At 36.7% G+C, this 18,516-nt stretch overlaps 2 protein-coding genes across 2 annotated transcripts in view; one reads left to right on the top strand and one right to left on the bottom strand.

Moving 5' to 3' along the window:
* The first annotated feature begins 3,868 nt into the window (after window positions 1–3,868).
* Window positions 3,869–10,867, top strand: LOC123532068 (collagen alpha-1(VIII) chain-like). The gene is made up of 3 exons (XM_045313424.2): window positions 3,869–4,135; window positions 8,187–8,258; window positions 8,750–10,867. The coding sequence occupies exons 1-3, from the start codon at window positions 3,892–3,894 to the stop codon at window positions 10,039–10,041; spliced, it is 1,608 nt and encodes a 535-aa protein (XP_045169359.2). The 5' UTR covers window positions 3,869–3,891; the 3' UTR covers window positions 10,042–10,867.
* A 3,744-nt stretch (window positions 10,868–14,611) lies between these two features.
* LOC128546703 (glycine receptor subunit alpha-2-like) overlaps window positions 14,612–18,516 on the bottom strand; it is a 39,534-nt gene continuing 35,629 nt past the window's right edge. Inside the window, exon 7 of the mRNA XM_053517961.1 lies at window positions 14,612–15,045. Coding sequence (XP_053373936.1) covers window positions 14,612–15,045 — 434 coding nt within the window. The remainder of the gene's footprint in view (window positions 15,046–18,516) is intronic.

The following is an 18,516-nucleotide window of genomic DNA, read 5'->3' as shown; positions in this document are numbered from 1 at the left end:
ACCATAAAGCAACCTTTAGTCAAACAAGCTGCTGACCCTTACCCGACACAGTTGCTTCTACCTGAGCCTAACAAAGGGCCTAGGCACCCTTACTGCTAGTACAAGCAGAGCTCCGGTCTCTCAGTCTGTAACAAGACCTTGCGGTGCCTGTCCTGTCCTACTAAAACTGTGAGGCCATACTTTCTCGTCTAAGGTCTCTTGGACGAGGCTTCACCGGATTAATCCATTTCAGAGTCCGATGTCCCGGAGAGGTAAGGATATGACTGAGTGCAACAGGCTTTTCAGGAGACAAAGATGAATTTCATCTTGACCTAAGTCACACTGACATAAAACACAATCTAACAAAAGAAACTGTTCCTTGTTTCACCGATTTGACTCAGCCGCCGGACTGGCACGAAACAGATCGGACCATGTCGGATCTGTCCTACCTCGTTACCAATCCAAACCAAACAGCAATTTCTCATCCTGTTTCGGCGCATCACTCAGCTTCACTACTGAGAACCACCAACCACACAGTCCCCTATTGTCCCCAAAGGTTCCTAGATCTAATACCAAGACAGAACCCTGTGGGCCAGACCTCAGACTAAGTGTATAGTCAGAGATACCAGTCATACCCAAAGATCCATTAGTTACGTATGGCTTAGATGAATCCTTCCAATCAGACGGTCCGCCTTTACAGACGACTGATCGGACGGCACAACAGGCCCTTTTGGTTCATCCTACATGGAGGATTGAACCAAAGACTGCGTGCTTGGCTGGCCCCAGCAGGTTCTGAACATGACTGTCCAAACGTGACTGTATTACCGAGGCCCAAAACAGCCTCAGCCTCAGCCTCAGTCCTTGTGGTCACCTTGTTCATGCTTACAAAAGCATCTTTAAACATATCTACCACAAAGGAGCTTACTCACACAGTGTAGTCAACATCCATACCAGCACTGGTAGGCTACTTTTCTCAGAAGGGTCATCTCACTTCTGACACCATTAAAGTAAATCCTGGGAGAGAATATACTAAGGTCCATACTGGGGCTCAAACCCCGGGCCGTGTGATCTGTAGGCGGACACATAACCACGTCGCGAAAGGGTTAACCCAACAGCAAGGCTGTTGTAAGTGGTCTATAAACCTATTATCACTACACTTCTCTCCCTTTACTTTTCAGATCTTACCAGCTCTCCAGAATGACACTCCATGCCCACTGCATTGGTCCGTCAAACACTTCTGACACCATTATTAAAGTAAATCCTAGGAGAGAAAATACCAAGGTCCCTACTGGGGCTCGAACCCCGGACCTCGAGATCTGTGGGCGGCGGACACTAAACCATGTTGCTAAAGGGTCAACCCTTTAGCGACAGGGTCAACCCTATAGCGACGTGGTTAGAGTGTCCGCTTTAGGATCACAAGATCTAGAGTTCGAGCCCCAGAAGGGACCTTGGTATTTTCTCTCCCAGGGTTTACTTTAAGTTGGAAGGAACTTATCATTTGTAGCAAATAAAAATAAATTATACACGTAACGCAAAATTTGATTGGTTGACTAACTCGTGGGAACGAGATAGCTATGTCGTGGAAACGACTTACCTGTGCCACCGTAATTAACGGATAAGGTACGCGTAAAGTAGATTGGATGCGAGGGTATAGTGCGTTTTGTTCGACCTGGCGGGGCGGAGTTAATCTCTGACTTATGAAAATAATGATTATCTCAAAAAAAAAAACGAGCAAAGTAGGTAGAGCTACATTGGTAACAGTGTCAGGTAGATGACCAGTGAATAAGAAATCAAGTTGCCGAATATACTACATATCCTGCACAATAGTGAAGCGGACCGTCGCGAAACCCCGCCCCGCCAGGTCGATTAAAACGCACTATATCCGTGTGTACTTGCTAGAAACTGGTAGATATGAAAATCTTCCACTGGTTTGTACCCGTTCTGTGATACAATTGAAACATTTGCGTTTAGAATGTAAGATGTATCTCAATTATAGTTCTGTTTTTTAAGAACCATCGAAATGAACCATCGTCTCATGCGTACGAGTATGTCAGATAAACTAAGATTTATACTCTGCGACTATTCTATGTTGAAATTCTCAGCCCAAACCCGTAACTGTATATTACATTGTCATTTTAGTCAGTATATAAACTTTCCCCTATATTTAAGGCTAAATCAACAATTTTATTTTTAGGTTATACCTGTCTTACTATAGTTATTCATATAGATAAGACAGGGAAGAAATTGTCATTTGTGGGGGTAGATACAATTACTGGTCAAGTAATTTCATTTTATATGTCATGCAATTAACTTTCAGGCCACATACTTTTACCCAAGCATACATCAGTGACTACTAGATACTGTCCTTACGCCAGTTATCACTCAGCACACATACACCACTAGCAATATTGTATGCTTTTTGCATCATTCATTTTTCGTATATACCTCTTTTATTATATTTGATGTATGATAGTTTTCTTTAATAACTGATATGTATAGCTTTAGTGCTATGTTTTTAAATAGTTTCTAATAATTCTTATGAGAATGGTCATTCAAATGTTTTATTGGTGTATTATATACTGTTATATTTTGTGTTTTGTAAATGAATGAGACTCTAATAAATAAATAAATCTAAATCTTGGTTCCTGAAATAAATGGGTTTTGAAGTACATGTACACGAAAACAATTACTTATATCTGTTTGCCACATGTTTTCATAATAAAGTATTCATATTTGCTTATACATTAATTCAGAGAACAATTGCTAAATTATCCCGAAAATGTAAAATTAGCAAATTTTTAACCAAAGTGATGACAAACCGCATGAAAATACCTTTGGATTAAAATTGATTTTTTCAGATACCTGTAACTCTTGAATTAACAAGTCTTCAACGTAGCTGCCATAGCTTTCTGTCCAATTTCTAACTAATGTTCTGTAAATATTTCATGTATTACTGAAATAAAATATGTTTAAACTAAACTAAGTCTTCAACGCTATTCATATATTAAGTTGCATATTTCAACAAATATCTATATTTTACATAAAATTAAGTATTATTGTGCCATATATATCCGGCTTAACCCTTATCATGCTGGACGCGATTGATTCTGCATGTGCGACCAGTAAATATCATTATCAGCCTGCACATCCGTGCAGTCTGATCAAGATCTTCAACGTTCACCATTCAGTCAGTATCTTCTTGATAAGCACCCCTTTAATTAACAGTTAATGGTATTGTCCTGATTGAAAGATGGACACGTTCATTTTAGAAATTTAGCAGGGTAAGGGTTAAAAGTCAAAATGCAAAAATAGCTTGTTTCTGCAAAACATTATAAAATGTACATTTCCAGTCTCGTTATCTTTAGACATATGACTAATTGCATCATTTGTGTATTGTATGACAGATAACGACAGTAAACAAGTGTGTGAAGTTTCAATCCATTCCCATCAGTGGAAAAACTGAAATACCAGCTTACTTACAAAACCTCAAGCAAAATTTTCTAAGTTGAAAGTTAGTATTTTTCCGTACAATTGAAGAAGAAATGATAAGCTACCTTGCAAGTATATAATTTAAGTACACCAATTCCATTGCACATACTAAAACAGCCATCTGCAGACATGCTGCTTCTAATTTAGCGTTTTTTGTGATTTTAAAACAAAACCTGAATTCCTGGCATTTTTGTTAACCTCATGTTTAAAAAAAAACTGAGCGTACTTTGGTTCCGTTCACTTTGAAGTTCAAACATCAAATAACAGACAAAATTAGGTTGATCTTTATCAGGTCAGAGCATCTTCTGTTTTCCTTTACTTCTATTAACCGACATTAGATCATATTTTACATTGATCATACACTCTTTTTAATTATTTAGCGGTTTCCACAAATCCTCATTACCTCTAGTTGAATTTGCAAAGATGGCTGGTAGTTTGTCACCTCTTGCTTTTATTTCAGTAATTACTTTATTTTCATTTGGATGGTGCATGAACTTCGATGACATTATTGAAGACGGACTAAGTAAATTAGAGAATACTTCTGAAATTAATTTATCTGTTTTAGAGCGAAAAATAACAGATGAATCTATCGAAATCCAGGAATGGCTCTTACGTATAGGCGAGTTGGAGAGACATGTGAATGTTCTTAAAAAGGATAAAATGGAAGGTGAGTGTTGTATCTTTGTTTTGCTAGATATTAAGTGTCAGGTCAGATGTGATTTTTTACAGCGTTAACAAAAATATAGCAAATAATCATAAACAAATTCAACGTAAATAATACCCTGAATAATTCAATCAATAATACCTTGAACTACTCTTTGAATAATACGCTGAGTAGCATCGTGGATAAAACCATAATGGTATCTGTTTTCAATTGCTATTCAGAACTGTTATTCGCCCACGGCCATTGAAAAACACGAACTTTGCATACATCATTCTAATGGCACGATTTGACTGGCAGTATAAATGATGAAGAGGCGCGGACCGGTGAGAGAACATTGTGGGGTCAATTATGACGTTAAATTGTTGTATGTCGTCAGGTTAATTACTAATCCATCATGATTTTTGCCCGCTTAGCTCAATGTGAGAGCATAGATCTACGTATTACGGGGTCGTAGATCCACCAAGGAATGAAATATTTTCTATGTATTTTTATTTGTAGGCGAATTCAACGGAGAAATGACATTCAGATTCTACCGCATTAGGTTTCAAAACATCTGTCAAATTTGAACAATTCCAACAATAATTAAAATATGTTAATTTCATAATTGCCTCTTGTTGCATTAGTAGGCACTTCATTAAGATAATTTGTATAACAGACATCTGATTTTCAATTCGTATTCTCTTAGACGTATGGTATATAAAACTTAAAGTTTTAAAACAAGTTTACATTTGTTTTATCTTGAAGTGCAACTAGCAACTCCAAATGGCGGGAAATGTTGTATATAAATGTATTACTTTTATAAATATTCAGGACATGAAATGCATTTTGTATGGATGTTTTGCGAATCAACAATTGCTTTATATTGTAACAAAAAAATCCTAACCTTCCCTCATATGTACTCTTTTAACATCAGAATGCTATTATGGACTGGATGCATCACGTTGGTATCTTGATAAATCTCCGCCAACAATATATATTAACCCTTACTCTGCTAAATTTCAATAATGAATTTGTCAATCAGTACCATTAATTGTTAAAAGGGGCGTTTACCAAAAGGATACAGACTGAATGGCGAACAGTGCAGATTTTGATCAGACTGCACAGATGTGCAGGCTGATCATGATGTACACTGGTCGCAAAGGCAGAATCAATCGTGTCCATTATAATATTAAGGGCTAAATGGCGTACATATAGAGAACAATATCAACACAACTTTTTTGAAGACTTAAAACAGCTTAGGAAAATAATAAGACCCCCTCTTCTCAAGAAACTTTGGTTCAGTACAGTGTAATAATACAGCTAGAAAACTAAATTGACTTTGTCTGTATTTAACGTTCTGGTAATTCAGGCGGAGTCTGGTTTAGACGGGCGTTTCTGGACAGTCTGAAAGATCTACAACACGTTTTAGCCACGTGTCGTATTTTTGATTTCAGCGTAATGCCTGAAAGTTAGTTAACATAAAACGCATGTCAAAATATTTGACAGATATAAATGCAATATATTTCATTAAAATATCTTGCTAGTTAAAATCGTTTAATTTCTCGCAAAGATAAAGCTTTCTTAATTTACTCTTATTTGCATATCTATGCAATGTTATGAAAAATTCCAAAGACAAAAATAGCTATTACGAATTATCTGATTTTCTTGTGCACTGCAATTATCAAGAAATTTTCTCTTTTCAAACCCAAATGATTACACTTTTCTGATGCATAGAGCATTGCTCATCTAATTAAAAAGAAAAAAAAAAAAGTCTAGATACAAAAACATGTATCTGTGCTCCTAGCATATTGAGTTTCAGATGTTTTCACTCGTGCAATATAATAATGAAGGTTGCCTATAATGCTTAGTGACATTTATTCGCTAAAATGTTCAAAGATTTTCATTACATATAAAGTATATAAACCTACATATTTTTGAAAAGATCTTACAAAATGCCTAACCAGTCGTCAGTTTTTGAACATGTCTTACACTTTAGCGGTAAATCCATATACTTAAAAGTTTAATTACTTTTATGCACCGTCTCCTAGCTTGACAGAATTTTAGAAAACTTAGTTGTTCAATTTCATTTCCTTTTCATATATGGTTTAGCGAGAATGACTCTCAGTACCAGCACATACAATCGAAATTCTGTAAAAGGGATAGGTTCTCTCCAGCAGGAAATACTATATAAAACGCAGTAAGAACATTGTACATGTTGTATAGGGGGTCATTTCTTGCTGTTAAACATGTTCAAAAATTAATGATTTTATTCTTTTAAGCTGTATATCTCTTTGTAGTAAAAATCTCAATTAACAGTTTTGTTTGATCTTTTTCTATTTCCAAAAATACAGGTTTACTATTTAGTCTTCCCTAGTTGTGTAATTTTTTGCTTAGAAAACTACAATGTCGTTCTGCATACAGGGTCATTTATGTAAAAGTAAAGTTAATACCTGATGATAAGATATTTTAGTGAAAAATGCGTGTAGTATATTCAGCCTCTCATGCGCACGCGCGTTAACGGTTAGCCCCACATTTTGAGAAAAAAAATCAAATAACACCAAATCATAGAAAGAAAGGGTTGTTTTACATGAACACCTAATACATTACGTGTGTGTTACATGTTTTCTACAAAACAATTGTCAGTTAATTGTGATATACATTGAATTCCGGGACAAGGACCGCATATAGGGACCACACTATTCGACAGTCCGACGCCTTTAAAACTCTCCATTTTCAAAGAACTGATGCATTTGCAATAATTCCCAATGCTGAAATTTCAAATGTCTAGGTGCAGTGTTGTTTTCAGCAAGTGTGTTCTTTTAGATTTCTTTACAATTGGCATTCCTTTTTGAAAGAGGACAACATTTTTATGAAGAATATTTAAGTATAGTGTTGTGGGATCGTACAGTTGAACATGTAATGGACTGGTAGATTGTTTGAATATATGTTGCTCGTTTACCAATTGATTCTGTATTTTGATAATAAACTTCTAAACCTTAACCATATGTACTTATAGAGACAGTAAAATATAATCCCTTGATTATAGATAGAAAAGAAATGTTACGATGTTTACCTTGTATTTTGGTCTAGAAAATAAAGAAGAAAGATTCGCAAGGTGAGGTATAGAAATACCGATTGAAGAGTCTCGCGAGTGGTTATAAGAGTTTATACAAATATTAGTAAGAAACGAATGGATCAGCAAACTTGAGATGTTTTAATTAATTTTGCTAAAGATAATTGCTGAACAACGTGACTGAAATACGTATTTTAACCACCAATAATAACTCATGGCAGATGTCATGTTCTCAGCCTAAACCTTCCCAGTCTTTACAAAGAACTCAACAGTATTAAAAAATCAGACAATGTCTGATACAAATCGTTTTTTGTTGTCAATAACAAAGGGAACCTTCTTCGCAATACTTAAAACATAACAGAGGAGCAATCGATAAGAAAACGTAGTCCTGTAATATAGGCCGTTGTCCTCGTGATAATATTTCGAGACTGAGGTCTCATAAAATTGTTCTAAGTCCGTTTAAACTGTAATATCTACCTAGACCGAACATAAATGTTGTAATCTATAGTCTAATATGCTTGTCTCTGTTTAAACACTCTTACGCAAGAATGACGTCACGCTAACGTGCGATGACGTCAGTGTTTTTGTTGCGACCCAAAAAAAAGTGCGCTACTATATTTGATCTACATTTTTAGATTAATGGTATATTAGAATCGAAATAATTTATACCAAAAACCGTATTTTAACACAATTTATGCACTCGGGCGGTTATACGTCGTACAAATAATTTTGCGCGCTCGTGAAAATATTACGCCCGATGCATAAACGCCCATCGTGCATAAATAAGTGTTAAAACACTCTTCAGCTATAGATTATTTCTTAATTGATCGTAGGGACTTCTATCCTCTTGGAAAAAAGACTTCAGTGTATGAGCAGTCTTTAAGTGTACAAGGAGACATCGAAACGCCTTTAAGCCGCTTCAAAATCTGAAAACAATAAGAATCTAACAATCAAGAGTTACTACAAATTAAATCATAATTTCAGTATATATTCCTTTTTCAGCATTGCGGCGTAGGAAAAGAGCGTTAAAAGGTCCACGACTTGGCATGTTCGTTGGAAAACCTGGACACACAGGTAAGACTTGTCGGCCATTTATACTATTAGTAAAATGATCGATAACAGTACATGCATTTGTATGATTAATTGTTAGTAGTTAGAATTTTATTCCGTAACCAAGATGTTTTAAAGTAAACATTTACTTAATAAATTAGTACTTTCAGGGTACATGTACTTGTAACAGATTGTGAAATAAATGCAAACTTTAAGTTCAGTTTAAATGCCTATTTTCAAACTCATGCCGTGTCTATTTTCTTTTGCCCAAACGACACCTTTTAAGGGACTTAGCTCTTATTAGACCCTAAAGACACATTATATCACACGTGCATTGATTGATTTGTCGGCTAAGATAAAAGCTAACAAATAAAGAATTCGGTTTAAAAAAATAATCTCATTAAGCGTGTAAGTGAAATTTGAAATGATGCACTCTGTTTGAAATCTACTTTGCTTGAAATATTATGAAAAACAGTTGTATGTATTTAAAAAGGAAATATGTTATCTTTGTTTAGGTCGCCCTGGAACTCCTGGGAGGCCTGGAACTATGGGTAAACGTGGCGAAAAGGGTCACAAAGGTATTGCCGGTCCACCCGGACTACGTGGGCCCATAGGGCCGTATGGACCACCAGGATGGATAGGCCCTCCGGGATTCATTGGTGCAAAAGGAAATAAAGGTGAAAAGGGGGAGAAAGGATTCGATGGTATCACTGGTTTAACAGGAGATGTTGGATTGATTGGGTATAACGGAGAGCATGGTCAGATGGGTCCACCAGGAATGATGGGTCATATTGGCTTCCTCGGTATGCCAGGCCCGCCAGGAATAAGTGGAGATATGGGTGAAATTGGAAGCATTGGTAACCCCGGTGAACCTGGTCGACCTGGAGTTCCTGGTCCAGTAGGGATTTATGGAGAGCCTGGACTGATGGGTGAAACTGGGTTAATGGGACCACCTGGTGAAATAGGATATATGGGCGATAAAGGGGAAATTGGAATGCCAGGAGATATTGGGCCATGGGGTCCAGTTGGACTTCCTGGTCCTGTCTATGATCCGTATGCAGCTATGATGGCTCCGATGGTTGTTATGGCAGAGGGAGCGCCTGGAGCAGAAAACTGCTCAGATCTTGATGGTGGTGTACGTAATTGTTCATCTTTTGATGGAAAATTGGCAATCCAGTACAACAGCAAATCTTTACCAGCCTTCTACCATCCACCACCTGGAGCCCATGTGATGCCTGCTGAGCCGATGATGGAAAAATCTCAAATGGCGTATGGACCGCAAGCTGGAAAATCCCAGGCTATGTATGGACCCCCGGTCTATGGTAAGTACTACTCAGCAGCATACGGACATAACATTGAGTACTTTGATGAAGCAGATAAGGATATTTTGAATGAAAAAGATTTTAATGAGCTTATCAACAGTACAAATCCAGATCTCAAGGGTAATGATGATGATAATGTAACTGAAAGTGGTAATCTAAGTACAAGTGGCAAGGAACAAGCTCTTCTAGATGATAATACTATAGAAGATGAAAACAACGGCGAAGTTGCCAACGTAGTAACAAGCACCAATAAAACCATCTTCACCTCTGATGAAGTAAGCTCGGAAGAAGAAGAAGAGCAGACATCCGCAGAAGACAGTGAGCAAGACTCTACAGAAAACTCTACAGAAGAAACCCATTCAGAAGAAGATATTTCAAAAGAAGAGAGCAAAACAGGGTTAGAAGAAAATAAACAAAACTTAGGAGGAAATGGTTTGGAAACTTCAGACGAAACTGGGCCAGAGATTGTACAAAACGTTAAGTAAGAATATAAGAAGGAAATGTTGACTCCCGAACAAATGATCAGAATCTCTACCAACAGAATTTGAACAAAAACGGGTCAGTAAATCATATGAGGATATTCAAGGCACAAAATACCGATTGTATCAAGCATTGTAGACTGTATGAGATGAAACAAACAAAAATGCTGTACGAGATTTATTCATTTGGTACCGTAAAATAAACAAAATCCCGAATTTTCGTGATATATTTATTTTTTGCTATTTGTAAAAGTGCATTACTGTTGTAATTAGTTTATATCCTTCCTCGCGAACTTTCTCTCATTTTATAAAATAGCGAACTTCAACGTCGCGAAAATATCTGCTTTTACAGTTCATTTGAAAAGACTTTGGTAAAATTGTTTCAACTATTCTTCCTATATACATTTCAACGACACATAATTATTTTCAACTGATAGTAACGCATTATTTTGTGTTAACCCTATTATTGATATCAGTTAATTGAGTTTTATTACATGTTTTTTTGGTAAATTAACGAAATATTAGAATGAAATATGTCTGTTATTTTCACAGTACAAAAAAAATCAAATCAAATTTTCACTAGTAAGAAACTATAAAATGGGTACATATAGTTAAAACTTGAAATCAAGGAGAATTTGTTTCTTTTTTATGTAATTTCAAAATATCAGTCACATTTGAACACCATACCTTACATGTTCACTCGTGGTTATGCAACTCATGACACTATTGCACCTTGTGTTCACTCTGGAAAGACATTTCAATCCTACCCTGGTACAAACTGATATCCTCTGTATCTATCCATGTTTAAAAAGAAAAACTGGTATAACTTTCAGACTTTCTTTTCTTCTTGTTTGTATCTTATTTTTGTATCATCAGTCATTACTAGTGACGATATTTACGAGTATAGTCTGGTCGGCTATTTCAAAATTTTATTGACGTTTTAATTATAGCGACCATCAGGTTTCATATTTTACAAATTAAATTGTAATTTATCGTAGTCAGAAAAGTATATATGGTTTTCTACCTTTGCTTTGCCATAATCACAGTGCATCATCCAATAAATTCAATTTACCGTTTTTTCTTTTATTTTATGTCATTTACTAGTTATTACACTTACATAATACGTTCTTCATTTAATACAATTTTGTGCACTTGTGTATGTGTCGGGGTGGAGGGTAATTAGTAATTAAAAATAATGTAAGTTTGAATATCAATATTCCATTAATGACAGTGGATTTCTAAAAACTTGCTTTTTTATTCTTGGATTTTACAGAATACCGTTTATGGTGTCCACTTAAATACCGTAGCATTTACCCAGTTACTCTCAGAACGATAATTGAAAATTGAAAAGATATGCATTTTCTTCAAAAGCGTACCAAACCAAATGAAAGAAGCTTTCGTTGTTCAGTATACGTTACGGTAAAGATCGACTAAATAAATGCAAGCTATAAAAATTAAAAGGTAAGTGTAGTTTTTCTAGAAGCACTGATCACAGTTAACACAGCTAGAGCCATATGCCGCAAAATATGACCTACCAGAAAAACGTGGGGATATAAATGGACCGTTTTTGGATTACCAATGAGGGTATACAGTTGTTTTCTGATAGTGCTGGGGCTGAAGGTTTGGGCTTCGGAATTTATTTTAAAGGTCACTGGGGTCATGCAAAATGGCCGGACATACATGCGGCATAACGTCTGACATAATTGTTCTAGAACTATTCCCCATTTGGGTTGCGTTATACATTTGGGGTACCGACTTGACGTATAAAGAAATCAAATTAAACTGCAATAATATGTCTGTGGTTCAATTTTAAATAAGCTGTCTTCTAAGTCGAGTCAGGTCATATGCCTTGTTTTTAACTCTAAGGTGCCTTCACTTAAATATCTTAATCAAAGCCAATCACGTGCCCGGTCGTTCTAATGACATCGCTTTCAGCTGGAAAAAGGGTATTTGAACTATTTAGACAGTCATATAACCTGTTGAAAGTATGGTCTATACCTTTTGAACACGTCATTTTATTCATGACGTATGGTTTTGTGAAAGGGTTCTCATCAAAATCTATCATAACTTACATTGCCGGTTTGAACTATTTTTCACAAGCTATTTGGATGTCATTTCGTTTGTTATAAGTAATCTATTAGAGGGTTGTAGAAACAGAATCGAATCCAATTAGATGGCGGTATGTAATGTTTTATCACACATTTATTATGACAACTTCGAATCAAGCCTGTTTACCTGTCCAGAATAAGTGAGCACTGGCCGGGTCGGGATCACCTAAAACCCGTGACAATCTTGAATTCCGTGATGTCCGTGACGACATAAATACGTGACATACACGTAATATCCGTGACACATTGAATTTTCCGTGATGGACTACTTAAAGTACTTAACACCGTGACGCTATCTATTTTTAGAAATACGATCGTATTCGGCAAACTACGGAACGCTCCGTATAACAATAGACGGACAAGACTCGGTGATTTACGGAACGTTTCGTAGGTTTCCGGTGATTGGTTTCTTTATAAGAGAATTTTTTGGTTTGATTTTTCCATGAATTTGCATTCATTCTCAAGGTACACCTATTTCACAATGATTCTGCTTTGTTTTGGTGCAAACTATTGAGAAAATGTAGAGAAATGACAATTCATTACAGGTCACCCCCATCCCCAAAAATATGCAAAATCTAGCCCTGTGCAAGCAATATTTCAATTAATTTTACCTTATTCGTGGAATTTACATTTAACATCCATTTAATCGTTACGATGTTTGTCATTTTCATTCAGAAACATGCTAATTTCAATATTATTTAGAAAACTGAAGTGCTAAAATGCGAGAAAAGACATTTACTAGGCCCTAAAACGAACCAAAATAGTGCCACCTGGTCGAAAATTCGATCTAAATTCCAAAAACACAAGAAATTTAAGCGTTTTCAGCCATTTGTTACCGTTTTACATCATAAAGAATAGATTAATGGCATTTCCATTCATTTTCGAGGGGTTTCAGAAAATAACATGTGTTGCCCCTTATAGGCTGAATACCACTAAATCCAGCTGTTCTTTATTTCATATAAAATCCACTCACTTCATAACGGTGTTTCGACATTTTCTAGCATATCAGATTTTCAGAGACTTATATTCCCATAAAGAACTAGATCGCTACTTTAGAAAAACAAAAAGAAAAGGGGGTGTTAACTTTTATATAAGAAAACTACAGTTTGTTAAATACAACCCGCTGATTTTACTACTTTTCGTTTCTTTCAATTTCTCTTTTCGTGACATTAAATTCTTACGCCGCCATTTTTATCTAGCAGGCAATAGGAACATGCCGATTTCATTAGAATGCAAAGTGATACATACTGAAACGCGGTAGGGTAAAAGTAAGCACGTTGCTGCCGAGAAAATGCACTAGGAAAGGAAAAAAGATTAGTACTATTTATATTTGGACTACTTGTAACTAGACCTGCGGAGGCTTACATTCTATTTGGTAGTGATCAGCCTTTATATCTGGTTAAACATTGACCACAAAATCGTGATTATTGACATTTTTATTAACAATAACAAATCTTAGAATATACAATCATTTTCTTTTCGTGCGTTTTCTATTTGGCTTTTTGGGGTGTGTGCATTTTTTACAATAGTAGGGAACGTCATCTGCTGGTATGTCGTCTTTTTGTAGTCCCTCGCATTCAGGGTGGTACCATATTTTACATTTATCACAAACATCTTCAGGCATTCTACATGAACAAAATACTTTTAGATAAGCGGTGTATCTAACACCACTTGCATGCTCAAGAGTCCTAGAACCGGCAGGAAATGGTGTTAGTTTACCTTTTTCTAAACAATGAATTAAATGACCACGTTAATGTTCTACATTATATCTTTGAGTACATTGGTCTATTCCGTTTGCTTCTGCAGTGGCATTTGCAATCGCATACAGACCGCAGACATTCCCGTTTTCCTGAAAAGCACAGTCCATGAATTTTAACAAAATTTTGTCAGACTTCTTTGGTGGGGTATCCTTCCTAAGTAAATTACACACCACTTGTTGAACTGGAAAACTTAAAGATGTAAAGCTGGAATCGTATATTTTTATTTCCGATTTATTGTTCGCTTTCATGGTTGACAAAGTAAACCAATGGGATCCACCGTGCTCTGGAGGTCTGTTAACAATCTGGATAAAATTACCATATGCACGGGGAAAAGTCAGATTGACCGCATTTAAACAACTGTCCAAACCCCATATATGTGGAAATTGTCTCTTCAGGAGAATCACTGCTGCGTCTATAATCCGATCATTAAGTATTCTGTTGGTGAATAAAGAATTTTTTTTTCTTCGTCCTTAAGTTTAAGGTTTCCAATATCTAACCAATCAGGTCCACTGACAGATGTGTTTGACGCAACTGGCTGTCCAGGTTCTATGTTTTCTTCAATATATATAGTGCATAAAGGTTCTGCCACGGATGACTACATTCCGTGACGGGTCTTTTGTCACGGGTTTTTCATGTTCGCTTATGACCGGTTCCGTGACGGAAGAATCTAATATCCGTGACGCCTCTCTTGTCATGGATTTTTCATGTTCAGTAATGACCGGGTCCGTCACAGAAGAATCTAATTTCCGTGACGCCTCTTTTGTCACGGGTTTTGTCCGGGGAGCTCTCGTAGTCGTAGTCTCCTACCCTCGGCCGTTTCCTTCCCGCCTTTTTCTTTTCATCAAGGCCGCGTAGGATAGTCAGGTTTGGCTTCGCTTTTGAGTTTAAGTCCATGCCCAAAGACTTCTTCACAGCTATTAAATGACAGCATTTTGTGCATCCGCATGAACATGACTCTGGGAATATTGTGACTACTCGAGCCTTGTCATCCTGGCCGGGTATTGTAAATGTTCCTTGTCTTGGAGCAAAATCTATTCTGTCATTGTTTATGAGTTCATCGGCTCGAGAAATGTTAATGTCAACCCTTTGGGTATGGGCTTCTGGTAGCATTGGTTCTATTGAACAGACAGACCTGTCTTTCACTGACAAGTATTTGGTTATACGTTTAAGACATTCTTAAACAAACCAGAAAGGGAACCCTATTTTGTTGAAAATACAAAGAGAAACCAAGTAAGTGCAGTTATCTTGTCAATTATCAGGTTACAAATATATTGACTGTAGACCAAGTGTTGCGTTTCTAGGTGTACTCAGTATATATTTTACACTTACCGCTTGAAAAGACGGATTAGGCTGTTGACACCAGTTCCAAATACCTTTTGATGAGAGGATGGCGTTCGTTTGAGTGAGGCCAGGTTCGAGATTTGCATCGGTTACTTAAAAGATGCTTTGGTAGATAAAATCGTACGTCTTATTCTTCAGTCTGTTGATTTTGGGGTATAAAGTTTTGCAAAATTTATTGTGGCGGAAAAATCAATTGATCGAGAGGAGATGGGGCGCCTGACGCTTGTCGAACAGCTTTGCAGCACTGAGTGTTTGGCAGTAGCCCTTGACTACGTGGGTAGCCGTTGTAAGCCGAGGTCTACTTTCATACATGTGCTGGGTGCCGTCTGCGGGTTTTTAGGGTCATCGCATCGCGTGTTGTTTCATGCTTGCGCCTGGTCTCTCACTTGAAGATACAGCGGCCAAAAACATGCCAACGTAACCTTTCAGGTTTTCTCAGATTTAGTGATAATGCTAACTTAATCTTTCAAAGTTTTCTCAGATTTATTGATGCATTTACCTTAGCAGATGTAGAATATATTAGTTAAAAATTAAGAAATTTAAGTTATTTGTTCGTCATATGTATGTATTACGTTATATGATCTTAAACTATTTAACAGTGTAACATTGAGGTAAATAAAACAAAGAATAATACATGTTCTTATTTTATATCGAGTAATATGAAATAATGGGATTTTCATACTATCCTTCTTGGGAAAATTCGAAAGAGATATTATGTACCTACAGTTTTACAGGAACATTTTGTTTTTATGCAGAGCAAGATATTCTGAGTGTAAGGATCCGATCACAAATGGAGTCAGATTTACATTATTTTGTATTTTTGTAGCTAAAAGTTTTCACATCAAAATATTTTCATACTTTACTGTTAGAAATATCTGAAGTTACTGACAGTGTCAGATTCGCCGTGACATGACCAAGCATTCTTAACCTTAGAAAAAAAGATTATCAGTCATGCCGTCAATGACGAGGTTGCTTTCACACTTGTACGTGTACGTTAAGTATCAGTTGTGTTTTTCAGTAAGCGCTTGCGGTATCTAAATAACAGGTCAATATGGTATCTGAAGATTTACTTGTAACGCGCAACTCAGTTAAAACTCTCGGAGATATTTTAGCTTAGCAGAGACGTTATTATTATTGTTATTATTAAACCTATTATCATTATTATCCGGTACTGTATATTGAACCGAGACTGCATTTTGAAATGGAGGCTATTCCTGGTAACGGGTCAAATGGCTGTTTTGTTATGTAAGTAAACGAAATAGAAAGTAAAAATGTAAGTAAATTTAACTACGTCGTCTGATTGGGGCGTTTAATTGCTTAGACGGTGCGCATGCGTGTAAAACTGGGATAAAACATACACAAGATATATCGGTCCATGGTTCGAATCCCTCTCGAATAGTTTTCTGGTAATATTTTGACCCTATACTTACATTAAACAGACAGCTCTTGTTAGTTGGAGAGTAAATGCTGTCAGCTTAAAGGAATACAAGATGTTGGAAGATGTTAAGAAAAAGTGGCAGTGGGCGTGTATGACTGCTAAGATGTTGGAAGCAGCTAGGGCTTCGTTAGTAGAAGAATTGAAAGACTGGCAGAAGATTGTGAGTGTAACACTTTCTCTGGGGCTTTTAACCTGTATCAATCTTTCATGTTTTAGTTCTTCCTTAAAATCTTTTAATGTGTTTACTTTTTGAACCATTATTTTCTCATGAAGCATGAAGCTTTTAAACCTGCTTGGAAAATTGAAAAAGCATTGAATTAATTAATCAGTTAACATTTCAATAGTTTGACTGAAGGAGTTACAGAAATATAATGTTTAATGAGACTTTAGTTTTTTTTTTGTGCTATGACAATAATCCTCTCTATACCATTGTTTGTGTTCATGCTGTCTGGTGCAAGCATTAGATTTTGTTTGGCAGCCAATTGGGATCAACAATGGGTCTGGGCAGATCCAGCATTCATGTTACTTGAACTGATATGATAGTTATCTAGGCCTTGGAACTAAAATTGTATTCCCAGTATTCACTCTTTAAAGTAAAAGTATGTGTTCAATATTTTTAGAAATAATGACAAAATCATTTTCTGAAAAGGAGTTATTAGAGACTGGTACATTTCATATTCTACAAACTTTGCAGTGCTTAGCTCATCTGTGCAAATAAGGCTTGCTGAGTTTTTTTTACATCACTTACTGTCTGTGGTCACCACTTTCTTAAACGAAATCATTAGATAGAAGTTGATGGAATTTATGGCTTGGATTTTCCATTAATAGTTCTCTATGAAAGGTGTTTACAGAAATACATCCATGTGGAATTCTGGTTGTTACTGAAAATCGGATCGGAAAGAAACCATTTGCTTGTGATATTTCGAAGACAAAAATGGTGGATTGTTCAGAAGATAACAGGTAAGGGTAGATTTCTCGGAAGCACAGAGCACTAAAACACAGCCTCAGAGCCACACATTTGCAAAGTAAGCCCACAACAAAAAGAAGCTGTAACGGAAAATATATCAGACGGGTTGCTTCAAAAATGTAACAAGTACATATAAATTTATGTCAAATATAGATAGAGAAGGGGGGGGGGGGGGGGGTGAAGGGGCAAGGGGTACAAAGTGGGGACGGAGGTTGAAGGGGAATGTAGAACAAGGATGATTATACAAAGGGGATGCTACGTTCCTCAATCACAGTACACTACAACGTAAACCACAATAGTGCAGACATTCATGTAACAAAGATAAACACACAGCCACAGCCAACATACTAACATAGAAAAACAGACAACAATACTGTAGGGCACCGCTTTAGACACACAAGCACATAAACGCACATCCATAAGCAGGAAAAAACAAACGTGTACCGCCTTAGGATTCCGGCAGCCAACATAAAGCGGGGCACGAAAACTAGTGAGTGAGTGACTTGGGTTTTACGGCGAATCAACACAAAATGAAATGGTCATATATCGCCGAGAAGAAGTCATATTGCAAACGCCAACTGTAAAAAACAAAGACAAATATGAAACAGGGAATGCCACGTACCAAAAACGCAGCCTCCCTAAAACGAAACCTACAGCACGCAGACGTGCACACCACAAACACACACACATAAACGCGCACACACACAAAGCCAACACATGAGGACAAAACGAACAAACAAAGGAACACAGTGGGGCATCGCCTTGGAACGGTCAGTGGCAAAAACACCATTGGGGAGCTTAAACCGGTTTATGGTGCGCACCCAACCTCAGTCTTACCCCCACCATGTTCCAAAGACACGGGACAGT

This window comes from Mercenaria mercenaria, chromosome 11 (genome assembly GCF_021730395.1).
Source record: "Mercenaria mercenaria strain notata chromosome 11, MADL_Memer_1, whole genome shotgun sequence".
Classification (NCBI taxonomy): Eukaryota; Metazoa; Mollusca; class Bivalvia; order Venerida; family Veneridae; genus Mercenaria; species Mercenaria mercenaria.
The sequence above is the reverse complement of the archived record's forward strand: the minus strand, read 5'-3'. Positions and strand labels throughout refer to the sequence as shown.

Excerpts from the sequence above, each read along its gene's own strand:
- LOC123532068 (XM_045313424.2), top strand. The coding sequence starts at position 3,892 with ATGGCTGGTAGTTTGTCACCTCTTGCTTTTATTTCAGTAATTACTTTA. Across the intron at positions 4,136-8,186 it reads TAAAAAGGATAAAATGGAAG|CATTGCGGCGTAGGAAAAGA; the intron begins GTGAGTGTTGTA and ends TTCCTTTTTCAG. Across the intron at positions 8,259-8,749 it reads TGGAAAACCTGGACACACAG|GTCGCCCTGGAACTCCTGGG; the intron begins GTAAGACTTGTC and ends ATCTTTGTTTAG.